Source organism: Rhinoderma darwinii, chromosome 8 (assembly GCF_050947455.1).
Source record: "Rhinoderma darwinii isolate aRhiDar2 chromosome 8, aRhiDar2.hap1, whole genome shotgun sequence".
In the NCBI taxonomy this organism is placed as follows: Eukaryota; Metazoa; Chordata; class Amphibia; order Anura; family Rhinodermatidae; genus Rhinoderma; species Rhinoderma darwinii.
This window is the reverse complement of record NC_134694.1, coordinates 110826308-110852629: the sequence shown is the minus strand read 5'-3', so window position 1 is coordinate 110852629 and position 26322 is coordinate 110826308. Positions and strand designations below refer to the sequence as shown.

Here is a 26322-nt window from a genome sequence, read left to right as displayed (position 1 = left end):
CGCACGCAGAGGTCGTCAGTATAGGGAAGGTGGAGTCCATCAGCATGGAGCCTGTGATGTACATCTGTAAGCTGAAGGAAGTGGGTCACACTGCGAGATGGTGACCCCTTCCTAGAACAGAGACCAGGAAGGCAGAGGAGGTCACCGGTGTGTCACATGAGCCAATGGAACGCAGCGAATTTCAGACAAAGGAAAAATAAAAAGTAATACTCACATCATGAGATATATTCGCAGAACAGGTTTATAAAAAAAAGGAGAACAAAAAAAAACAGTTTCCTGTCCGCTCTCCTGACACGTTCGTTTGTAAATACTTAAAATCCCCCTAAAATAACAATTCTGGAGAATCTTTTCCAGTAATCTGCATTGTGCGGTTCCTCTGTTATTCCCCCTGGAAATGTAAAAATAAGTTGATAACTGGGCGTTACCATTCCCCTTGGCAAAGATACGTGTCCCTACAGTCTTACTCTGTCAGCACTATGTTAATACACTAGTCCTTCCCAATGAATCAGAATATCATCCGTTAAGTTATTTCAGTAATTCAATTCAAAAAGTGTCTCTCATATATTCTATAGATTCATTACACACAGAGGGATCTATTTCCAGCATTTTGTTCTTTTCATGTTGATCATTATGGGAACAGTTAATGAAAACCCAAAATTTAGTGTCTCAGAAAATTTGAATATTATAGAAGCCCAATTTCAAAAATGGTTTTTAATACCGAAATGTCGTCCTCCTGAAAAGTGTGTCCCGTATCTGCCCTCAATACTTGGTCGGGGCTCAGACTCTGCATGAATTACTGCATCACTGCGGCGTGGCATGGAGGCGATCAGCCTGTGGCACTGCTGAGGTGGTATCAATGCGGCGTGGCATGGAGGTGATCAGCCTGTGGCACTGCTGAGGTGTTATGGACGCCAGGTTGCTTTGATATCGGCCTTCAGCTCGTCTGCATTGTTGGGTCTGGGGTCTCATCTTCCTCTTGACAATACCCCATAGATTCTCTATGGGGTTTAGGTCGGGTGAGTTTGCTGGGCAATCAGGCGCAGTGATACTGTGGTTATTACACCAGGTATTGGCACATTTGGCAGTGTGGGCAGGTGCCAAGTCCTGCTGGAAAATGAAATCAGCATCTCCATAAAGCTGGTCAGCAGAGGGAAGCATGAAGTGCTGGGAAATGTCCTGCTAGACGCTGCGCTGACTCTGGACTTCATATAACAGTGGACTTTATATACTGGACAGACTTTTCAGGAGGACGACATTTCGGTATTAAAAATCATTTTTGAAATTGGGCTTATTGAATATTCTGATTTTCTGAGAGACTAAATTTTGGGTTTTCATGAACTGTTTGCCATAATCATCAACATGAAAAGAACAAAATGCAGGAAATAGATCCCTCCGTGTGATGAATCTATAGAATTATTTAGATCTATAGAGACACTTTTTGAATTAAATTACATTTTTGAGGATATTCTAATTCATTGAGAAGGACTAGTATAGTAGGGACAACCCCATACTGGTAACAGCCAGTCAGTTGTCAATTCATAAACTTCCAGTAGGAATAACAGAGGAACGGCATAACGCAGCGTTCTAAGAAAAGATGCTCCAGAATTGTTATTTCTTGGGGAAAACAATTATTTACTAAAACAGATGTGTCCTCTAACAAATAAAATAAGGAAGATCTTTTTCCCCCAGAAACAGTGCCACCCTGGACTACAGGTTACATCTGGTATTGCACTCACATTCACTTAAAACGTGATTCTCACATCTGTGTACTTGAATTGGCTCAGGTTGTACTCTGTTGATGACCGATATCTGTATAGCTTTTCTTATTGCCGAGACCTGCCGCTCCTCACAGGCTTGTGGAGCTACAAGTTTAGAGCTCAGCGGGCATTACCCGCTCACACCTCCTCGTGCACCCAGTCTCTCAATGCCCGAGCCCCTGCCTTCTGAGACATCTCAACACCTAACCAAAAAACGAAACCTCATCTGGGAGGGCAGGATCGGTTCATTCTATAGAATTTTATTTAACCACAGTCATAGGTTGTATGAACACACTCTTAACAGGACTAAAATCAAAATAAAAGGTTGGAAAAATCATACACCGAAAAAAAAAAAAAAAAGAACATTGCTCCATAACAGGGTGAGGTGGGGGGGGGGGTCACCAGGCCATATACTGAAACCGTATACCAGGGTGTATCTCAACGCATTGTCTTCACAGGACTTTTGAAGTTGCTGGCTGCCTGAAGTTGAAGCTGATAGGCCATTGGGTGGATTTTGAAGCCATATAACCTAGAGAGAGAGGGAGGAAGAGATGAAAAGGTGAGAAGCTTGCAGAATTACGGACTCCTTTGTCACGCTCCACCCCCTCAGGCCCTGATCTTATCTCCCTGCCAGCCGGAGGTGTGAAACCCCCACCCTATAGAGCGGCTGTTAGGGAGGAACGGACTGAAACATCTGTTGTAGAAATACCCAATGCACTGAGACATCGTATGCATCGGGTATCAGGAGCCGGCAGCACGAAGTGTCCCCCACACAGCGGGACTGTATACGATGTGTACGGCGCCGAATACGGATTGTCCCTAGAAATGGCCCGCAACGGAGAATTCAGGAACAGTCTTACAATGAAAAAAAGGTTGAAATCGGAAATAAAGTATATTGCAATATTTCTTAAAAATCGCCTGCCCGATACATTAAAAAAAAATTAAAAAGAATTAAATGATAGGGCGAGATTGTTTGGCGTGCCGCTTATGCTTTTTATCGATTGTATCGAACCATTGCCGTTTTATCTTTGTAATCTTGTGCGTATGGATTAAAACCAGCGTGTAGGGAAAGTTCCAGAGGGCGTTGCACTAGATTTATTTTCTTCTACACTCGAGATATAGGATTTTATCCTGCGAGGAGCTCAAACGGAGATCCGCGGAACAACTATTCACACTCGTACTGGATCACGGATTGTTTATAGCGTATTGACCGAGTTTGTCCACAGCGACTACATGTTGGATTATCTACCCGGTGCCGTCTGAGCGGTAAAATTTTGCTGTGTTGTACTAAATTAGTTACCCTTTAAATACTTGGAAAATCCACAAGTTCCTGTTGCGGCCACTAGGTGGACGATCTATGTGCAGCTTCTATTCAGGTCACTTGGAGCTTAAAGAGGCTCTGTCACCAGATTTTGCAACCCCTATCTGCTATTGCAGCAGATCGGCGCTACAATGTAGATTACAGTAACGTTTTTATTTTTAAAAAACGAGCATTTTTGGCCAAGTTATGACCATTTTTGTAATTATGCAAATGAGGCTGGCAAAAGTCCAAGTGGGTGTGTTTAAAAGTCCAAGTGGGCGTGTATTAGGTGCGTACATCGGGGCGTTTTTAATACTTTCACTAGCTGGGCGCTCTGATGAGAAGTAACATCCTCTTCTCTTCAGAACGCCCAGCTTCTGACAGTGCAGATCTGTGACGTCACTCACAGGTCCTGCATCGTGACGGCCACATCGGCAGCAGAGGCTACAGTTGATTCTGCAGCAGCATCAGCGTTTGCAGGTAAGATCGACTTACCTGCAAATGCTGATGCTGCTGCAGAATCAACTGTAGCCTCTGGTGCCGATGTGGCCGTCACGATGCAGGACCTGTGAGTGACGTCACAGATCTGCACTGTCACAAGCTGGGCGTTCTGAAGAGAAGAGGATGTTACTTCTCTTCACAGCGCCCAGCTAGTGAAAGTATTAAAAACGCCCCGATGTACGCACCTAATACACGCCCACTTGGACTTTTGCAAGCCTCATTTGCATAACTACAAAAATGGTCATAACTTGGCCAAAAATGCTCGTTTTTTTAAAATAAAAACGTTACTGTAATCTACATTGCAGCGCCGATCTACTGCAATAGCAGATAGGGGTTGCAAAATCTGGTGACAGAGCCTCTTTAATGCCTGATTTACACGAGCGTGTGCGTTTTGCGCGCGTTGCACTTCCGTGTGTCATCAGTGTTTGCTGCGTGGCTGTGTGATTTTCACGCATATGCCATCCTTATGACACGCGGTTTTGACGTTTAGAAAAAATAAATGAAGGAAGTGCTTTTATTTTTTCCTTCATTTCTTTATCTGTTGCGCGACACACGGAAGTGCTTCCGTGCGCGATTTTCACGCACCCATGGACTGCAATGTCATCCCAGGGGGCCGGGCTGTTCTCAGAGCGGAGGACTGCGTCGCCATAACAACAGAGAACTGGGTAGGTATAAACTTATGACTTTTTTCTAGCAGTATTTCCACAGCGGAGATTCCGGGTGAAAACTGCACCAGAAAATTTGATGCGGTTTTTCAGGCGGAATGCACCGCGGCTTCCATGATGGATACTGTGTGTACTTTTATCCGCCCCATGCGTCCTTACCCTAAAAGTTTCAAGCCACGGCAGAAATACGCAAAGGGCGAGCTCAGGCGTTTGATTTTCTGTGCAGATTTGGCACCAAAAATCCACAACAATTTGCAGCACAATAAACGTTGAGGCTTTGAAACCTACAGAGGGAAATCCGCAGCGGTGGAAAAAGTCTGCCATGTCTGAACACAGCCAAAGCGTTTCGGAAATTCCTAGACTCCCTATTTCTGAGTAGCGCCTTGTCCAGAGCACCCAAACTATCCCTACATAATCCCAGAAGGGAGGGACTAAAGTAAACGATCTTCAGGTGACGTCGGGATACTTTTTGTAATATTTGGCGCGCTGGTCAGGGACACGGTACATTAGTAAGAAGCTGCAGGTCCGTCGTGTCGCTGGTATCTTGGAAAGGGGAAAAAAAAAAAAAGTCACGCTACGTGCTCTTTAACCCATGAAGGACGCGCTAATCTTGCTCTTCAAATCACTGTTCACCCGTTTTCAATTATAAAATCCGGTTTCACTGACTTTTTGATTTTCATGATTAAAAGCTCCAACTGATCTCCCAGTGGAGGAAACATTTCCGATTTGGGAGAGTTTGAGAAGAAAATGAGGGCACAGGATGATGGGAAAAAAAAAATGAAATTAAAAGCTTGTGGTAACTTTGAAGATTATACGACTTATGAAAAAGCACCAGAAAGTTTGTGCGAATCCTTTTTCGCTGACTAAATTTAGGGTGTGATCCTTTGCCCTTTACAATCCGGGATTTGCAGCAGCCGATAACTACCGTTCACCGCTCTATTATAAAATTTGCCCATTTCTGACCCAAGACACCAGAATCCATTACAAGTAGTGGCCGAGTGGTATCTAAATTTATATTGAAGAGCACCTCCTGCTGGACATGTGGCAGAATGCAACAACAATTCGTATTCTCACTTCGTAGGGAAACCTTTATCCTATTTTTAAACCCTTTTGGCACAGACATTTCTACTACATTGACATCAACGGCGGCGTCAGATTCTCAGCAACAAATCTTGGCTCAGTACCAAATGGGTTTGATCTCTTTATAGAAGTGTGTGTGTGTGTGTGTGTGTGTGTGTGTGTGTGTATGGTGGCAGAGGTGGGCAGATTGTCATTTCAGATTCTAAGAAGGTTCACATCTAGATTGTGGCTTCAGTTTATGATGGAAGCTACAAGGCTGTGAAGGATCCGACGCACAACGGACACCAACGGTGCTTGACAGACCCCACTAACTATAATGGGGGTCCGTCAGGTTCCGCCGAGATGCCCGTAGTTTTGAAGGTAGAAATCGCACTGCGACCAATCAGCTGAGAACAGAACCTTATTGATTGAATGACGGAAAGTTACACAATTTTTCGATATACTTTTTGTATCAGTTCCTCATGGTTTTCAAAATCTCTGCTTGCTGTCCTTCAATGGAAACCTCTTGTTTACTCGGGGTGGATAAGATCCGTCCTGATCATGTGATGACACCGGTGCACAGCTCGTTACAGTACAGGTATCAGTGCTGTGTCTTGTAACGAGCCGTGCACCTGTGTGATCACCACAAGACCAGGACAGATGTTAACCACTGGGAGTAAATTATAAAGATTGGATAACAGCAAGCAGAGATTTGTGAGGAGCGAGTACAGAAAGTCTATTGGAAAGTTGTATAGAACATACAAGGTCTCGTCGTCTCATAGGCTGCAGTCCTAACGTGGCTGAGGCGGCCTGTACATTGTGGGAAGTTTGTTTTATTTGTTTGGGGGGGGGGGGGCACTATTTATAAGGTGAAGCTCGGTAGGGAAGAATACTTTATATACACACACACACACACATTATATATATATATACATACACACACACACACACACACAAACACACACACAACTAATAGACCACTTCCCGTAGTCTGTAGCTAGTGAAGGATATTTTGGATTATGGGATGTAGTATTGTAAAATATACCCTTTATTCTAGGGATCAGAAGTCAGACCCCCACTGATCAGTAAGTGATGACATATCCTAATGCCACCACTTACTTTATGCCGACCCCCCACCTCTTATAACTTTCCCCTCCTTTCTAGCTCTAATCAGACCATTGACACGATCATGTTACCTGGGGACAAACTGATTGGCGGGTCTCTTAGGTCGATATTCTGGGTGAACCATAAAGAGCATATGGGGGAATCCAGTGCCAAAATATGCTCCATCTGTGTGGTGATGACGGGAGGATTTGGGGGTGTAAACATCCATGCACTTGGGGCAATACAGCTTGACCATCGCTTCACCAGGGATGTCAGAGAGACCTGGGAGAGACAGAGAAGAAAATTCAGCCTTGACTCGGAGAACAGAAAGTGTATACAGAAGAGGACGGCACCTACCAATAGGCAGCATGGGCTGGTTCTCACAGTAAACACGGGGACAATAACCAAAGTCTCCCTGCTGATATTTCTCCAACTGCAAAGACAAGAAACGGGAAACGTTTATCACTCAGACAAGTCCGAAAAGAAAACTACGAATGAGTACGGACATCCGAACCCAGAATCTGATCACAGCCGCCACCTCCCGCGCTGCCCAGGTCTCACCCACTGCCGAAGCCAACGGTGATTTACCACGACTACAGACCTGCTCCTCCCCGTGTCTGAAGGTTGTATGAAGGTTCCCACGATCGGTGGGGTCCCCAGTGATCTGACAATTATCTTTTATATCGTGGATTGGGGGTATTGGACATGAAGACGGCTGCCCTCATAATCACGTACAGAAAATAAAAAAAGAATCCAAACCCTATAGCTTGACCTCGCTCTGTTTTACTGCTGCTCAGGAGATGGGTTCATTCTGCCATGCACATCGGACAAGGTGCATACGTCAAATCGCATCATGGCGGACGCGGAGTAAACATTGCCGTACACAGGACCCGTGACCTGCTGCAAACCCTGCCGGCACCGACTGCTACCACAGCTCTCAGGTCAGCAGCTGCAACATGGCAGTGATCCAAAGATGGAGCCGTCCTGTCCGCCGGGCTTCATGTGCCATTATAAACACTCCTGTTCAGCAGCCGCAGTATATGTCATGATGCAGGAGCAGCGCTGCCGCCAGCCGCCACTAATGCAAAACAGCTGAATGATTAATGACTATTGACCGACCCAAATCATTCGTGAAAGGGATTTTCTCCGGGCTCCACATAACAGCAGGATACAACCGCTGCAGGGAGGGGGTGGGGAGGAGGGCGCTGGGAACATAAGCGGGAGTTCCTGTTATTGAGATGTTGTGGCGGCGGCTGCGGCGCTGGTCCTGGCAGCTGGGCATAGCTTCACACGTGAAATATACACCAGGCCTCATATATGTACATAGCAACTAGATAAGGGGAGAAATCAACAACCCCCGGAAAATGCACCTGATCAATATTTTTAGATCTAATAATCTGTAGAGTCTGGGATTTAAAGGGAAATTAAAATAAATAAAAAAATGACAAAAAAAAAAACACAAAACTTTGCATTGTAATTATTTTATATTTTGCCCTCACAGTGCGCCAGTTATAGGGTCTGTCTGCTTTGGACAATCCCACCCTGTTAGAAAGGTCCTAAGACCATTAGCTGATCGTGGTGTCCTGCTGCTGGGTGCCCCAGTGATCAGCTGTGCGCAGGAAAGGTTTATTTTTTTCAGCAGTGCCTCTAGAGGAGAAATGAAGCATTACACAGTTTCTTTTTAAATCAATGGGCTGTCCAAGTAACGCATGGACGTGCCGCGTCCTCCAGAGTGGGAAATGCTCTACGAAGCTGCTCTCAACTCTGGATAACAGGTCAGGGTCCGGAAAAATTCTATAATTGGGTATTTGACAATGGGTTTTCTAAACCATACAACCCCTTTAAGGACTTGTTCACACGAACGGATGTCAAATCGGCGGGACCCGATTTCACAGATCCCTCAGACTTGAGTCTATTCGAGGGATTTCGTGAAAACGGGCAAAAATAGGACAATATTTTTTCAAGGGACGTTCACACGGTCCGTTAAGAAAATGTCCGTCTGAGTAGCCCCATAGACTTATATTGATTTTAATGCAGCCATGTGACTGCCGTTAAAAAAAACTACCGATTATCCCATTTGTGTGAATAAGCCCTACGTGAAACGTTGCCCCACAGGCCAGGAAAGAGGTGAGGACACATCAATCATGGGGTGGTACCGAGTAGAAGTCTAAAACACATTACTTAAAGAGGCTCTGTCACCAGATTCTGAAACCCCTATCTCCTATTGCATGTGATCGGCGCTGCAATGTAGATAAGAGTAAGGTGTTGTTTTTTTTTAAAAAAACGATCATTTTTGGCCAAGTTATGAGCAATTTTATATTTATGCAAATGAGGCTTGAAATGGACAACTGGGCGTTTTTTTTTCCGTTATGTCCAACTGGGCGTGTATTGTGTTTTTAACTGGGCGTGTTTACGTGTATGACGCTGACCAATCAGTGACCAGTCAGCGTCATACACTCATCTCCATTCATTTACACAGCAGCGATGTGCAGCCTCATACACAGAGATTAACGTTAATCCAGTGTCCCGATAATGAATACACATGAAATCCAGCCTGGACGTCATGTGTACTCAGAATCCTGACACTTCTGACTCTTTTCTGTGAGATTTCCAGCAAGCCACGCGTAATCTCGCGAGATTTCGTTTCCCTTGCTAGAAATCTCAAAGAAAAGAGTCAGAAGTGTCAGGATTCTGAGTACACATGACGTCCAGGCTGGATTTCATGTGTATTCATTATCGGGACACTGGATTAACGTTAATCTCTGTGTATGAGGCTGCACATCGCTGCTGTGTAAATGAATGGAGATGAGTGTATGACGCTGCCTGGTCACTGATTGGTCAGCGTCATACACGTAAACACGCCCAGTTAAAAACACAATACACGCCCAGTTGTCCATTTCAAACCTCATTTGCATATATATAAAATTGCTCATAATTTGGCCAAAAATTAACGTTTAAAAAAAAACGTTACCGTTCTCTACATTGCAGCGCCGATCACATGCAATAGGAGATAGGGGTTTCAGAATCTGGTGACAGAGCCTCTTTACTTAATCTAGTCAGGATTAAATAACAGAAGACGGCCAGGGCGTGCCCCCTCCCCCAATAACCCCGCACATGCCCCATGAATGAAGCACTGGATCGTGATTTTATGACACCGTGAACATACAACATACGTGGTGAATTTTCAGAGCTGTTCCGTATAGAAAACCCACAACACGTTGCAGTAAAAAGCGAATGAACGGGGTTTTCCAGAGTTTCCAAATCCACACCACGCCCTGCAAGTCGTGAACTTGTAACTTGCAGATTTTGCCTCCGATTCAGGGACAAATTTTCCTACTCTGAACGCAGCTTTAGAACGAGCACCGACACCTTGTCACATCCGCAGGCTAGAAAACTCGTTACAGTCCATGTCACATGCAAATCACGGCGACTCGCAGACCGAGGGGCCCCTTCATTTGCATAGAACATGTATTGTATTTTCACAGAGCGCACGCATTAAATTGGCATTCGGAACAGAACGTAGAAAGATCATCTCATACACGTCCTTTATGTGGGACAAAATAAAGCAGCGGGAAATACAAGAAAAAAAGTGAGTAGTGCCGTAAACGCCATTGGAGCTCTTAGTTCTTTAAATTGTGGCGTCCTTTGTGGCGTAAATTGAGGGGTACTCTGGGACCCCCAGCGATCAGCTGTATTCTGTGCCTCAAGTCATCCCAATACATATATACTAATAGAAAAGCAAATGTTCTCACCATCTGGGCAATGCCACGGTTAGTCAGAATATAGCGGGCGTGGATCAGTCCGTATAGCATCTCCGCTGCCTGTTCTATGAGATCACTCTGGTTCGGATTGTCCTCCAACTCCTCATCTGTAGAACGGAAAGAAGGAACATGAGAAAGGATGACGCCGCGACCCCCCCAACCAAAGACGTCCGCCAATATAATCCTTCCGGATTTCCAAGCGACAGCATACTACCGCGAGTGTCTATCAAGAGGGGCCCCAGTGAAAATGGGGGCCAGGCCCCCCCGACATTGTTCAGTGGAGACTTAGCAGGAAAAACTTATAAAAGTGTGAGTTTGTGTTTTTTGTTGTTTAACTAGTTGAGTTGAGGGGGGACCAGAGGGGCGACAGAAAGACCAAAGGACGGGGGACCAGAGGGGCAACAGGAAAACCAAGTGAGGGTGGACCAGAGGGATCAAAAGTTTAAGTTGAGATATGGTCCCTTGAACCCACGGGTTGAACGCTTGCGGCGGTACCACGGATACTCAGATTCCTGTTAGGCCAAGTGTTGTCATGGAGACGACTTGTAAACATAGATGGAGATAATCATAAGGGTATGTTCACACGGGCTATTTTCGGACGTTTTTCGGGCCGAAAAATCGGAAACAGAACGCCTCCAAACATCTGGCCATTGATTGCAATGGGAAAAACGGCATTCTGTTCCGACGGGCTGTTTTTTACTGCGGCTTTTTTTCCAAAATTGCCGCGAAAAAGAAGTGCGGGTCACTTCTTGGGATGTTTTTGGAGCCGTTTTTCATAGACTATTAAAAACCGCTCCAAAAACGGCCGTAAAAAAATGCAACGAAAATCGCGAGTGGTTTAAAACACGTCTGAAAATCAGGAGCTGGTTTCCCTTGAAAACAGCTCTGTATTTTTAGACGTTTTTTGCTGAGCGTGTGAACATACCCTTACGATCTCTCAGTAGTGCAGCCTCGTCAGTCATCTCCACTTGGATAGTGACAATTATATGTGAGGACATTGATGTTTTGTATCCACAAGCTGTCTGACAGGAATGAGGACCTCAGTAGTGCAGCCTCAGGCCGCAGTCATTTCTCTGTATAGAAGATACTAAAACCAGTTGTATTTGTATGTATGTGTATATATATATATATATATATATAGGGACTTCTAGACACTTCTACTGGTAAGTTTTGCACGGTTTGGACTATTTCGCCATAAAGCCACAGACCGCGTGCGCTGTTCAGTGGAAAACAGGTGAATGGGGTACTGACCAGGTTCTAGGTCCAGGATCATGTCCAGCGCCTGTCTATAATGGGGGACCTGCTCATTGAGTCCAGTCAAGTTGAATTTATCCTGAATATAATCTTCATCTACCTGCAAGAGAAAGTTATATAGAAAGATACTGTTAACCAGGGAAGGATAACCCTCAACAGAAGTCAAGCGGATTAATCATGCGGCCTCAGAGCGGAAACCATAATACACGAGACGCCGAGCCCTAAATACAAATAGCAGAAGCAAAAAACAGACTTTCCAATGGAGTCCATGTCTGGTAACAGGCGGCAACGCCACCACCATTCTGCAATATTGGGGGGGGTGCACATTTTTATTAAGTGGGTACAAATTAGGACGTTAGATCTCCTGGCAGGACCATCATGGGTCAGCCAAACTCTGCCCAATCAGGAGAACAAGGATCTGGCACGTTGGATTTCGCTCTGCCCATCTGACCAGGTGCCCTCACCTCACAGAAGAATTCATTGCCTCTCAACCCGCAGAACCAGCTGATCCACGAAACTTCTTCTGAACTGCTCATTTTCCAGGCTGAAAATTAAAAAACACAATTAGTAAAAAATAAATAAATAAATAAATAAAAAGTGCAGTGCCAAGGCTGGGACGAGATCCATCATGTGAGATCCGGAGGGCCGGGTGACGGGGTCGGAGCCCTCTTCTGACACCCTGTACGGCGCTGTATTACGGCTGGGTGATGGCACGTTTCACGGACAGACGTGCCGCACTTCTAGTAAACCGTCCGTATCACAGACTTCTCCGGAGAACTAACATCTCCTACTGTGGTGATCCAGGACTCGTCCACTAGAAGCACAAGGGAGCCCAGGAGTCACGTCTGTACGAGCGCCCAGGAGTCACGTCTGTACGAGCGCCCAGGAGTCACGTCTGTACGAGCGCTCTCACACACGCCAAAGGCACCATCTATTCATTACAGCGCTAAAATAGTGTTTAGCAAAACTGTGCATTGTCCATACTACTACCACCACCACCACCGTTACCACCACCACCGTTACCACCGCCGCCGTTACCACCGCCGCCGTTACCACCGCCGCCACTACTACCACCACCACCACCGCCGTTACCACCACCGTTACCACCACCACCACCACCGTTACCACCACCACCACCGTTACTACTACCACCACCGCCGCCGCCGTTACTACTACCACTACTGCGGTTTTGCGTTGTATTTTTTTAGGGCTCTGCAGCCTGTAGAGGTGAAACATTTTTTCAAAAAAGCATCACAAACCTGCAACAATTTGTGGTAAAACACGCTCGATAATGGCACACAAAAATATAAAATACTGTCATTCAGCACATGGGAGAGCTCCTTATACCAACACTCAGACGAGGGACAATACAGCCGCGGGTGAGACCAACAACGATAACAAGAGCGGGCAGAAAGACGACCAGAGCACAAGAGGGCACAAGAGGGGCAACAAAAAGCAAAAGGGGGGGGGGGGACGGAGACCAGAGGGGCGACAGGAAGAGCAAAGGGGGGGGGGACAGAGACCAGAGGGGCGACAGGAAGAGCAAAGGGGGGGGGGGACCAGAGGGGCGACAGGAAGAGCAAAGGGGGGGGGGGACCAGAGGGGCGACAGGAAGAGCAAAGGGGGGGGACCCAGAGGGGCGACAGGAAGAGCAATGGGGGGGGGACCCAGAGGGGCGACAGGAAGAGCAATGGGGGGGGGGACCCAGAGGGGCGACAGGAAGAGCAATGGGGGGGGGGGACCCAGAGGGGCGACAGGAAGAGCAATGGGGGGGGGGACCCAGAGGGGCGACAGGAAGAGCAATGGGGGGGGGGGACCCAGAGGGGCGACAGGAAGAGCAATGGGGGGGGGGGACCCAGAGGGGCGACAGGAAGAGCAATGGGGGGGGGGACCCAGAGGGGCGACAGGAAGAGCAATGGGGGGGGGGGACCCAGAGGGGCGACAGGAAGAGCAATGGGGGGGGGGACCCAGAGGGGCGACAGGAAGAGCAATGGGGGGGGGGACCCAGAGGGGCGACAGGAAGAGCAATGGGGGGGGGGACCCAGAGGGGCGACAGGAAGAGCAATGGGGGGGGGGGACCCAGAGGGGCGACAGGAAGAGCAATGGGGGGGGGGACCCAGAGGGGCGACAGGAAGAGCAATGGGGGGGGGGACCAGAGGGGCGACAGGAAGAGCAATGGGGGGGGGACCAGAGGGGCGACAGGAAGAGCAATGGGGGGGGGGACCAGAGGGGCGACAGGAAGAGCAATGGGGGGGGGGACCAGAGGGGCGACAGGAAGAGCAATGGGGGGGGGGGGACCAGAGGGGCGACAGGAAGAGCAATGGGGGGGGGGGACCAGAGGGGCGACAGGAAGAGCAAGGGGGGACGACCAGAGGGGCGACAGGAAGAGCAAGGGGGGGGGACCAGAGGGGCGACAGGAAGAGCAAAGGGGGGGACCAGAGGGGCGACAGGAAGAGCAAAGGGGGGGACCAGAGGGGCGACAGGAAGAGCAAAGGGGGCGACCAGAGGGGCGACAAGAAGAGCAAAGGGGGGACACCAGAGGGGCGACAAGAGCAAAGGGGGGGACCAGAAGGGCGACAAAAAGAGCAAAGGGGGGGGGGACCAGAGGGGCGACAAGAAGAGCAAAGGGGGGGGGGACCAGAGGGATAAAAAAAAGGGGTGTCAAGGAAAGAAAAATAGAGAGGAGGGGAGGAGGAGACAGTGACCCTTAGGAAGGAGACGTTATTACTGTACAGGGAGAGGCAGCAGCGTGTGAGGAGCTGCGGGGGAGATGAGGTAACGAGGTACAGGGGCGCTGACAATCACTGGGTGACATGGAGCAGGAGACGAGGGCACACACGGGATTAGGTGGGTGTTGGGGCAGACAGGAGGGGGAGGAGGCCGGGGTCATACACTGAGATGATCACCAGGGACCAGACCCGCACACGAACACATCGGCCGGACAATCCCCCCAACACCGAGCTCACACCTGCACTTTCTCTCCGGACTCAGGAAACACGGCGGTTCTTTCCGGTTCTCACCCGCCGCCACACACAAGGCCCGGTACCCACTCAGTGCGCCGAATCAGCCCGGAACGGAAGAGGCGTTACCGGAAGCGGCCGTGTGCATGATGGGAACTGTAGTTCTTAGAAGAGATGTCTAGGCCGTGACGTCATCAGAGTTATGTAGCTATGGAAACAGCAGGGTCTACAGAGAGTATATAAATAACGTGTGATAGTAAACAGAGTCATAAATCACTGTGTGACCACTGAGGGTGCGCAAACAGCAGACCCGGCAGAGAGTGACAGGAGGGCATGCTTGGACTTGTAGTTCCACTGCATAGATTCCTCCTCATACTGTCAATGGTGGGGAATAATTGGTAGCGTTGTCCATATAATATGGTTCGCGCAAACTCGATCATATAAGGGGGGTCATTCGACCTTTACCCCCTTAATTCGCACTCCGCTCGCATAAATGGATTCCCCACTGACTTCTATCAAGTAATGTCTGACATTTGAAAGGAGTTTTGAGAAATTAGGACAAATACCCAAAAAGGACAAAAATGGGGGAAAAAAAATTGCCAAAATTTTTAGGCCTTGGTGATGTTGCATCTATAGTGACGTCACATCCCGTGGCACAAATTGGAGATATGACGTTACGTGACTTTAGTCGCAACATCACTGAGGCCTAGTGTATATATATAACGTGGCAGCGGCGCAGGACCATAGCAGAATGTTATCAGTACATATATTAGAAATTATTATTTTTTCCTGTTTATTACGGGTTTAGGATGTTTGGGGGATATGTCCAAGTCTTGCACAACTCTTTAAAACATACATGCTAACTTTTGAGAAGGGACCAGGCAGATTCAAAAGAGGGGAACGAATTTATTTCCGTTTGCCCCACTTATTAATATAGGACACACGCCCAACCTACGGCATTTCAATTACAAATAGTACATAAAACCCCATTATCACACCCCAAAACAAATACAGACCACACCAGACCCCCTAAATAAAGATGTAGTCCCTACACCAGGACCCCCATTATATAGACCCCCGGCCAGACTCCCTAACTAAATGTAGACCATAAATAAATACATATTCTGCCCTAAACTAATGGAGTACCCAGATTAGACGCGCCAAATACAGACGCCCTAAACAAATACGCATCCCAGACCAGACCCCTAAAAAATACAGACACCAGACCAGACCCCCTAAAAGAATACAAAAACCAGACTAGACCCCCTGTTTACAGACCCCAGACCGCACCCCAAACTTTCCCTTTTACAGACCTCAGACCAGATGTCCAGATACTCACCTCTCCCGTTCCTGCGCTTCCCTACGCTCACAGGTACCGCGGCTGAGAACGTCCTGACGCACAGCGATCAGAGTGCTCCAGCGATCACTTGATTTCCGCGGGTCTGGCTCCTTAGACCTCCAGCAAGCGGCTTATTTTGGAGAAAGTGTTAGACTGCAGGTTGCTGAAATGTAGTATTACATGGCGGGCCAGTCACATTATTGACCATCTTTGTTTTACAGGGACGGCTCAAGGTTCCCAGTGCAAGACCTGCTGCTTGTCAGTGACTCTCTATGTTCTGGTTTATAGAGCGGCATCCCAATCTTTGACGTCTATAAGTCCTAATCGAGCAGGGGGGGGGGGACATCCCCTTTAAAGCTGCCTAAGTCCCTGTTCACACGATGGAATTTTTGCGGCGGAACCTACCGTGGATTCCGGCGCAAAATTCTGCCTCCCATTCATTTCAATGGGAGCTGGACGCTTATTTTTCCCGCTAGCTGATTTTCTCAGCTAGCGGGAAAAAGAAACGTCCTGCCCGATCATCAGGCGGATTCTGCCCGAACTCCCATTGAAGTCAATGGGAGGAGGAATCTTCGTGCCAACGGGAGGAATAATTCTGCGGCGGATTTTGTGGCGGGACCCACCATGAAAAATCTGCCGTGTGATCTGACCCTAAAGAGTAAAGATTTAAGATGCAACCATATCTATAGTTTATGTGGGCTGCCAGGTCCTGTTTTTGCGTAATTTTAGGGAAATTATTTTCACATACAAGAGCAGGGGACCCTCAAATTCTTTTCAAACCCTATGACGACAGCCAGAGAACCCCCATAAACAGCACCAGCAACTGTGCCCCCATTAATAAGGCCAGTACTCCTATTCACAGAATGAGCCAGAGTGCCCCAATTAACACTTCCAGAGAAACCCTATTAACAATGCCAGCCAGGTTGTCCCCATGAAGTATGTCAGCCGAAAGGCCCCCATTAACAGAGCAAGAGTCCTTCGCTGGACCCGAAACGTCTCGGTGGGCATCAATTGGCTGCCGTGGTCATGTGATGTGACATAAAATAAATGTCTCATTATCACGTCGCCTTGTAAGCAGAGACGTGGGATCGGAGAATAAACAGAAATATATTAGAAAGTTAATATTTTTTAATATTCTTAACAATGACCCATATTGGTACGTGACCGCCTCTTTATCAGTCCCGGATAATATGTTAAAGGGTATGTCCACTTTTGCGACCATTTTTTATTTTATTTTATTGCTTCAATGCATCTAAACTAAAACAAAAGGAAACGAAGCAACTTTGTAAACGGTCTTGACTAAAAACATCCTACCGTTTTGTGTCTGCAGCTCCTATGCAAACCTATGGGAGTCATTTATCAAAGCTGTCTAACAGTAAAACGGTCCTTGTTACCCATAGCAACCAGAGTTCAGCTTTCATATTTTTAAACTGTTAAAGGAGAAATGAAAGCTGAGCTCTGATTGGTTGCTATGGGCAACAGGGACACTTTTATCATTAATCAGTTTGGCTATATCAAGCCCTTAAATATCTCCATGGTAACAGACTACACACAAACTCTGTGTGTAGTTTTTACCATGCAGTATCAGAAAGCTATTTTATATTTCCACTACAAGTGGATGTACTTTTTTTTGTTAACACTAGTTTTCGCGGCCATGTTATGACTACACTGGAGCGTCGTTTCGTCTATAGTGACGCCACATCACGTGACTACACCATCCAATGACTCGAAAAGGATCTTATGTCGCTCTAGACGAAACGTCACTGTGTCCTACAGCCATTGGATGACCCGGCCATGTGATGTTACCCGTTATAAACCACATGTCACCACATTGTAGTCATAGCAACAGAATTTACAGTGTTGTTTTTTTTTTCTATTTCTTACATTTTCCCACATTATATAACGTTGTTAATATGGTACAACAGCAAAGCATGCTGGGATTTGCAGTTTCACCATGTCTGGGGGGGAGGGGCACCGTATAGCACCAGCCGCTGATATCACTCGGTTGCTATGAAGTACAGAAAGCAGCTGAGCGCGTTGAGATCTGCCCGTGACGTCACTCACTTCCGCCGCCTGTCATTCTAACCAATCATATTCGCGCTACCTTCTGTTCTCTGCACTGGTTGGCTCTCGCGTCCCGTACGTTCCGCCCCCCCACACTTATAAAGAAGCCGGAAGCCCCGCCCCCTTGATGGTGATGACGCCGCCATTTTGAGTTTCGAGGCTGCGCGCTTCTGGTGAGGCGTCTTGCTGAATGAAATAGGTCAGGAAGTGACAGCTCTGAGGAGGATGCAGGCTGCGGTTTACTGGTCAGTATATGGCGCTCGAGTGTAACCTGTGTAGGCATTGCTGGAGGCGGCGTGACTGGCTTGTGACTTGGCTACTACAGGAAACAATACAGACAAATGATAAGTCTTTGATTCGTTCTTTGCTGATATAAGAAGGCGACAACCGGCTGCTTTCTTAAGACTGCATAAAGTTACGCTACCTCTGCTTGCTGTCCGTGAATGGAAAACGTATTGTTTACCCTCTTTAAGTGACACAGGTTCACGGCTTGCTACAAGGGAGACCTCCGATACACTGTAACGATCCCTGCCACTGTGTGAGCAGCTAATGAGCAGGATACGATTTTTTTCTTTAGAAGTGAATGTTTATATTCACTGTCGGCAAGCGGAGGAAGTTGTGGAACTTTTCATTATGCCGTAATTAAGGGGACACTCTGATGCAAAAGTGGGTTTCACTGGAGAGCTTCTTTATTTCTGAAAAATGAATCCTAAAGGAATCGTCCAGTTTTTTTTTACCAAATTCATGTTAATCTTTTTATAAGTAAAATTTGTACAATTTTACTTTAACCCGTTCGTGCCTAACTCTACGCAATAGGGAGTAACGATACGCCCAGTGGATGTTACAGAAACTGCGTCCACGCCACCCGGTGGCGGCTGTAATACGCTGCAACGTCGGTGATCCGGGTGACCTCTGATCCCAGCTGTTCAAAACCCCTTAGAAGCTGCGTTCAATGGCGACCGCCGCATCTGAGAGGCTAGAAAAAGAGGGTGCTCCCTATGTCACCCCATCTGTGTCTCACCGATGGGTTGTCATGGCAACCAGGGGCCTGACCGGCATGGTCTAAAAGATTGCGTGTCAGTTTTACTTGAAATATGCCAAAGCAAATATATAAGCGCTGGTGTTTTGAAGTTCCGTAGTGCTGCTAAAGAAATAGATCAAGTTTTAATAAAGCTTATTATGAAAAAAAAGTGTTCACACTGCCCTGGCTACATAGCTATTAGGCCTCATGCACACAATCGTAGCCATGTTCACGGCCGTGATTTTCGGGTCGGACGGCTGCAAAGTGTCACCCGCGGGCCGCCCGCAAATGACGGGCCGTGGACACATGGCCACTTGCGTTAATTTCTATGAGCCTGGACCGCAGAACACGGCCGTAATAAGACTTGTCCGTTCTTTTTGCGGTTCAGACTCCTGGGCAATGCACGGATCGTGGAAACCACAGTCATGTACATGGGCCTATTGAAATGAATTGCGGCCGCAAAAATAAGTTTGTGCGCATGGGGCCTTAGGCCAAGCCAGAGGTTTTACAGTGACAGGCAGTAATGCTTTGGTATATTAAGTTTACCAAAGTATTATATCTAAAGATCGCATAGTGAAGTCCCCAAGTGGGACTAAAAAAGTAATAAATGTTAAATAAAACTTATTAATAAAGATTACAGTAAAATAAAAAAACATTTTTTCCATTAAAAAGTGGTGTTAAGTGTAAAAAATAAATAAAAGTACGCATATATGGTATCGCCGTGACCGTATTGACCCAAGCAATAGTTAACATGTCATTTAAACCGCAAGGTGAAAACGTAAAAAAAAAAAACCCGCAAAAAGCGATGGCAGAATTGCTAATTTTTTCCATTGCCCCCCAAAAAAGTTATAATAAAAGTTAATTAAGTCCCATGTACCCCAAAAAAGTACCAATGAAAACTACGTCTCGTCCCGCAAAAAACGAGCCCTCATATCACGACATTAACGGAAAAAGAAAAAAGTTACGGCTCTTGGAAAGCTACGATGCAAAAAATAATTTCAGTGCAAAAGTCGTAAAACATAAAAAAAAAACCTCCACATATGTGGTATCGCCGTAATCGTACCGACCCATAGAATAAAGGTAACTTGTTATTTACGCCGCACAGTGAACGGCGTCAATTTAAAATGCATAGAATAATGGCGGTATTGCTTTTTTTTTTTTATATTCCACCCAAAAAAAGTTGATAAAATGTCTGACTTCATGGTGTCCAGACGGAGCCCTCATGTCTCTTAAAGGGTAACTAAACGATCAACGAACTGGTCAGAGTCCGAGCACTGAGACCCCCACCAATCGCTAAATCAAAGTGACAGAAGCGCTCGTCTGAGCACTCGGCTACTTCGTTTCTGTTCGTCTTTTTCCCGGAAAGCCGATGTAGCGGTGTGCGGGCTCATAGACTTTCTATTGAGCCCGCGCTACAATACATTGATTTCTGGAAAAAGCCGAACAGACACGAAGAGGCTCACGTGAGCAGTTCTGCCGCTTCGTTTTAGCGATTGGTGGGGGTCTCAGTGCTCGGACCCCCATCAATCAAAACTTCTGACATGTCACTATGACACATCAGAAGTTTGTCGTACGTTTTACTTACCCTTTAAGTTTTCTACTATTCTATACAGTTTACGTTTACACCTCCAATGCTAAGAATTCTAAAAACGTCCTTGTTTTCTTTAGATTTCACTTCAAGTTGAAGATGAATTTCCCGCGTCTCATCACATTCACCAGAGCTCGTGAAAAATCAGACTTGTGGGAAAATGGAGAACAAAGAAATAAGAATTCATCCCGGAAGAGTAAGGTGAAGATTTCTGGTGAAGAGGCAAAAACCTTCTACGAGAGTCTTCTTACCAATGAAGGGGGGCAGTCCTCTTCAAAGAAACCTTCTCGAAAACGCAAACGAGTCGCCCCGTCTTCTCATGAGGGCACAGGACGGTCCCAGCACGGATCAGCCGTGACGGCTACGGATGCCACAGACTATAGAAACGGCCATCAGCTGCTCAGATGTTCACAAAACGGTGACTTGACAGGCGTGAAGCGACTGCTGGAGAAGGAGCGCTGCAACGTCAATTTTCGGGATGGTTATTACTGGACAGGTCTAATGTGCGCAGCTTACGCAGGGAAAATGGATGTAGTACGTTACTTGCTGAAGAGCGGTGCAGCCTGGGTAGGAGTATGTGAAACCAAAGGCAAGGACGCTTTGATCTTGGCAGGCGAGGCTGGACATCGGGACGTCGTCCAGCTCCTACAAGATTCTTTGAGAGATCACCCTCAAGACTTCATGCCGAGGTGAGTGAGGTTGACACCACTTAAGTTGTTTATGGAAAACAAAGAATCCCACACGTTCATTTACATGGAGGAGCCCAGATATTAGCAGCACATGGTTGAATCCATTGTTGGAATCGCTGATTCAAACCAGTACAATAAGGTCCCATCTACCCAGACATATTCCACCCGATAGAAAAGATCAGAATCCGACATGTGCTTTCTATTTCAGATAACATTTACTAGCAGGCAGACAGGATAGGTATTCCCATCTTCTGATGCATGGGATAAACATCATGTGTCGCTAGGATAAGCCTTAACATTATGATTGGTAAGATTCGAACTTCTGTTACTCTGACTGATCCGAAGAATGAAGGGCCCAAAGAGCTTTCAGCTTTTCCATTGCCTAACGGTTCGCTGTAAGGTGCCGCAGTGCTGATTTAGCGCTATGTCCCCTGCACAGCGGTGCTCCCGGCCTCTGAGTCGTCGGGTGGCCAGGTGACTGGGAAGCAGTGCTGTGGTCCCTTCAATCAGAGTATCGGCGGGGGTCCCAGAGATCGGACCTCCACCAATCATAAGGTGATGGCAAATCCTAGCAATATGCCATCCCTTTTTAAGATAGGAATAACCCTTTTATGTCTGTTAGGGCATAACTTAGATAGTAGAGGCAATAGAGGGAATGTGTCATCAGAAAATGACCCATTGTTTAAAGAGGCTCTGTCACCAGATTCTCAAATCCCTATCTCCTATTGCATGTGATCGGCGCTGCAATGTAGATAACAGTAACGTTGTTTTTTTTTTTTTTAAACGATCATTTTTGGCCAAGTTATGAGCTATTTTATATTTATGCAAATGAGCTTTGAAATGGACAACTGGGCGTGTTTTCTTTTTTTTTTCGTATTTCCAACTGGGCGTGTCTTGTGTTTTTAACAACTGGGCGTGTTTACTTGTTTTACTAACTGGGCGTTGTGAATAGAAGCGTATGATCCTGACAAATCAGCATCATACACTTCTCATCGTTCCCACCCAGCTTCTTTCACTAAAGACACACAGCGTGACGTCACTCACAGGTCCTTCAACCTTGGCGTCGGTCAGAGAAGATATATCGGCTGAAAGGCGTCCAAAAGGTTAATATGCTCGTCTCTAAGGAGTTTACTATGCTTACCTGCACATGGTGATGCTGCTGCAAATTCAACTGTACGCCTGGAGCTGTGGTGTCTTCTCTCTTCCGACGCCAAGGTTGAAGGACCTGTGGGTGACGTCACGCTGTGTCTGCAGTGAAAGAAGCTGGCTGGGAGCGATGAGAAGTGGATGATGCTGCTGCTCACAACGCCCAGCTAGCAAAACAAGTAAACACGCCCAGATGTTAAAAACACAAGACACGCCCAGTTGGAAATATGAAAAAAAACACGCCCAGTTGTCCATTTCAAAGCTCATTTGCATAAATATAAAATTGCTCATAACTTGGCCAAAAATGATCGTTTAAAAAAAAACAAAAAAACACGTTACGGTTCTCTACATTGCAGCGCCGATCACATGCAATAGGAGATAGGGGTTTGAGAATCTGGTGACAGAGCCCCTTTAAGTCAAGTTTTTATGTTAACCCCTTAATGACCGCTTTTTAGCAGCCATAACTTTTTTATTTTTCCATTGACTTGGTTGTATGAGGCCTTTTTTTATGCGAGAGAAATAGTATTTTTTTTTTTTACCCCACAGTTTGGGGGACAAAAAACAATTATTTTTTTTACGGCGTGAATATAGGCAAAAGCAATTCTTGGCATTGTTTTTCTTGTTTGTTTTTTATCCCTTTCACATTTCACGCTAAATAACACATTAAATTAATTCAGGTTACTACATTCCTATCAATACCTAATATGTGTAGGTTTATTGTTTTGTTTTTTTTAGAGTTGGGGCAAAAAAATATATTTTATGCAAAATAATGCCTTTTTTTGGGACTTTTTTTTATTTATTTTTTTGGTTACTTTTTTTTTTTTTTTTTTTTTAATCCCATTAAGGGATAACTTTATTTATAACTTTATTTTTTACTTGTAATGTATTCGCATACACTCCGGTACACAGGCTTCTGATCGGGCAGCACACAGTGGGCCCGAACAACAGGCAAACGGAACCTACAGCCCTGGGGTCCTTTTTAGGTCCCCAGGGCTGACTGCAGAGGGATTCCCCGGTATTTGATTGCATCACCGGAATCCTGGTGATGCGATCAAAGAGGGGAATTCCCTTTGATCATGTCACGGACCACAGCAATCAAAGGGTTAAACAGCTGGGGTCCAAATGTTTTCAGGGTTTCATTTACATTTCTGCCTTTCTAGTAATCCTAAATGGCTCTGACCCAACCTGTCCGTGTATTCACTTCACAATTGAAGTAAGAATTAGATGTAGTTCTCATCAGTAACCGTAATGTCTATTTTATATGCAGAGCACATCCACTGGAAAGAAAATACTGTGACGTTTGCAAGACTCATTACCAGGAAGACAGCATCGAAACTCATGAACGCTCCACAGTGCATCTCTTTAATAAGAAAAAGAAGCTTCCCCCCACCTACTACGTCATCCCAGAACATAACATTGGATATAAGATGATGGTGAAGGAAGGCTGGGATTCTGAGGAGGGGCTGGGACCCAGTGGCACAGGCCGGAAGTTCCCTGTACAGACTGTTCTCAAGAGAGACCAGAAAGGCCTTGGTTTCCAAAGTGACGAGAAGCCAAAAGTCACCCATTTTGCTGCTAATGACCCTTTGGCAGTTGCCAGGCCGTCTATACTGCGCAAAAGAACTGAACGAGTCGCTACCGTCAGCAGGAAAGAGGAGAAGAGGAAGGAGGAAGAAGCGAAGGCCTGGGAGCGAAATTTGAGGACGTACATGAATATTGACCTATAGCTGCAGCCGTTTCTTACTGTTAATAAACCATTGTGGCTTTTAAATTGTTTGTGTAACTGTTCTTGTAAGGTATAAAATCTCTTCCCTTCACAGAAGGTCCATAAAGGCGTGGGTGGGGGGGTGAGTTTGGTGTGGAAGGACATGACTTTCTGCCCTGGCCAATCCAGCTGGGAGGTTCTGTATATGGCACACCTGCTGAAACACACATAATCTTATAGATGCTGTTTATTATGTGGCGCCAGATGCCTTTAAAGTGAACATTTCACTACCCCATACATGTGCAGCTGAGTGCACCCTGTTATAGGCGATGCTTTACAGACCCTGGGGCACTTTAAATGACCTGTCTAGCCTCCACCGTTCTGGAGATATTGTCGCCCGATATGTAAAGTAGCCCCTGTACTGTTAGTGGGCGTTTTTTGACATGGAAACGGCAGGGGGGGGGGGGGCGTGATAGTCAGCTCTCGGACACTGCACAGCGGTTTGGACAATGTCACAGCGGCTTCTGCTGTGTGTGTCTCTCTCGCAAGATCAGTCTCATCACTGGTGAGCCTCTTGGCAGCGGCGTCTGTGCGGAGGATCACTGCGGGTGTGCACTCAGCTACACATGTATGGGGCAGTGAAAGGTTCTCTTTAACCCCTTGACGCATTATAGCCTTCATGTACGTGATAAGCGTCACAGGGAAGTATGGAGCGCACTCCATATGCTGCAGCTGTGTTTTACATCTGACACCGGAGACTAACGGCCGGGAACAGGGATCGTGCTATTCCTGGCCATTTAACCCTTCAAATGTTACGATGAATCGCGACCGCGGCATCTGAAGCAGTGAAAACAGCTTATCTGCGCCCCCACACCGTGATCGAAGGGTGTCGGTGGTTGTCATGGCAACCCAGGGGCTTAAAGAGACTCTGTCACCACAATATAAGTGCCCTGTCTCCTATATAAGGAGATGGGCGCTGTAATGTAGGTGACGGTAATGCTTTTTATTTAAAAAAACGATATTTTTTCACAACGTTAGGAGCGATTTCGGTTTATGCTAATGAGCTTTCTTAATGCCCAAGTGGGCGTACTTTTACTTTCGACCAAGTGGGCGTTGTACAGAGGAGTGCATGACGCTGACCAATCAGCATCATGCACTCCTCTCCATTCATTTACACTGCACTAGCAATATAGATATATCACTATGTGCAGCCTCATACACAAGCCCTAACATTACTACAGTGTCCTGATAATGAATACACATGAAATTCAGCCAGGACGTCATGTGTACTCAGAATCCTGACATCTTTTTTTGTGAGATTATGGCAAGTGAAACCAAATCTCGTTTAGCTCTGTGATCTCGCGAGATTTCGTATCCGTTGCTGGAATCTCACAAAAAAGTGTCAGAAATGTCAGGATTCTGAGTACACATGACGTCCAGGCTGAATTTCATGTGTATTCATTATCAGGACACTAGTAATGTTAGGGCTTGTGTATGAGGCTGCACATAGTGATATATCTATATCGCTAGTGCAGTGTAAATGAATGGAGAGGAGTGCATGATGCTGATTGGTCAGCGTCATGCACTCCTCTGTACAACGCCCATTTGGTCGAAAGTAAAAGTACGCCCACTTGGGCATTAAGAAAGCTCATTAGCATAAACCAAAATCGCTCCTAACTTTGTGAAAAAAGATCGTTTTTTTATATAAAAAGCATTACTGTCACCTACATTACAGCGCCGATCTCCTTATATAGGAGACAGGACACTTATAATGTGGTGACAGAGACTCTTTAAGGCTTCCTACACACCGAATTCTTCTGGCAATTTTAAATTGCAGCAAAAACTCATCTACAAGCGCTAGTAGTGTTAAAATGTAACAAAGGGGTTTTTTTGGTGGCGTTTTTCATTTAGTGTCATTTTGTACACGCTGGTTTTCTTCTTAGAAGTCTAAGGCTGGGTTCACACGGCCTATTTTCAGACGTAAACGAGGCGTATTATGCCTCGTTTTACGTCTGAAAATAGGGCTACAATACGTCGGCAAGCATCTGCCCATTCATTTGAATGGGTTTGCCGACGTACTGTGCAGACGACCTGTCATTTACGCGTCGTCGTTTGACAGCTGTCAAACGACGACGCGTAAAAATACAGCCTCGTCAAAAGAAGTGCAGGACACTTATATACATTATATGCAGGACACTTATACATTATATGCGGGACACTTATATACATTATATGCAGGACACTTATATACATTATATGCTGGACACTTCTATACATTATATGCGGGACACTTCTATACATTATATGCGGGACACTTATATACATTATATGCAGGACACTTATATACATTATATGCGGGGCACTTATATACATTATATGCGGGACACTTATATACATTATATGCGGGAC

General features: G+C 46.2%; 2 protein-coding genes across 3 annotated transcripts; one reads left to right on the top strand and one right to left on the bottom strand.

Annotated features, from left to right (window-relative positions):
- Positions 1–1997: 1997 nt before the first annotated feature.
- On the bottom strand, positions 1998–17730 carry CSNK2B (casein kinase 2 beta). 2 transcript variants are annotated; one of them, XM_075836322.1, is made up of 7 exons: positions 17585–17730; positions 11866–11945; positions 11399–11501; positions 10139–10254; positions 6744–6819; positions 6479–6668; positions 1998–2286 (listed from the first exon to the last, which is right to left on the bottom strand). In XM_075836322.1, the coding sequence occupies exons 1-7, from the start codon at positions 17631–17633 to the stop codon at positions 2196–2198; spliced, it is 705 nt and encodes a 234-aa protein (XP_075692437.1). In that variant the 5' UTR covers positions 17634–17730; the 3' UTR covers positions 1998–2195. The 2 variants fall into 2 exon arrangements, with proteins under 2 accessions (XP_075692437.1, XP_075692438.1); XM_075836323.1 differs by lacking the exon at positions 17585–17730 and adding an exon at positions 14370–14580.
- Positions 17657–23979, top strand: GPANK1 (G-patch domain and ankyrin repeats 1). The gene is made up of 3 exons (XM_075836321.1): positions 17657–18009; positions 20454–21062; positions 23476–23979. Exons 2-3 carry the CDS (start codon positions 20473–20475, stop codon positions 23933–23935), a joined length of 1050 nt encoding a protein of 349 aa, XP_075692436.1. The 5' UTR covers positions 17657–18009; positions 20454–20472; the 3' UTR covers positions 23936–23979.
- The last annotated feature ends 2343 nt before the right edge of the window (positions 23980–26322 follow it).

Excerpts from the sequence above, each read along its gene's own strand:
- CSNK2B (XM_075836322.1), bottom strand. The coding sequence starts at position 17,633 with ATGCTTTGCTGTTGTACCATATTAACAACGTTATATAATGTGGGAAAA. Across the intron at positions 11,946-17,584 it reads GTTATATAATGTGGGAAAAT|CCTGGAAAATGAGCAGTTCA; the intron begins GTAAGAAATAGA and ends TTTAATTTTCAG. Across the intron at positions 6,669-6,743 it reads CCAGCCCATGCTGCCTATTG|GTCTCTCTGACATCCCTGGT; the intron begins GTAGGTGCCGTC and ends TGTCTCTCCCAG.
- GPANK1 (XM_075836321.1), top strand. The coding sequence starts at position 20,473 with ATGAATTTCCCGCGTCTCATCACATTCACCAGAGCTCGTGAAAAATCA. Across the intron at positions 21,063-23,475 it reads CCTCAAGACTTCATGCCGAG|AGCACATCCACTGGAAAGAA; the intron begins GTGAGTGAGGTT and ends TTTTATATGCAG.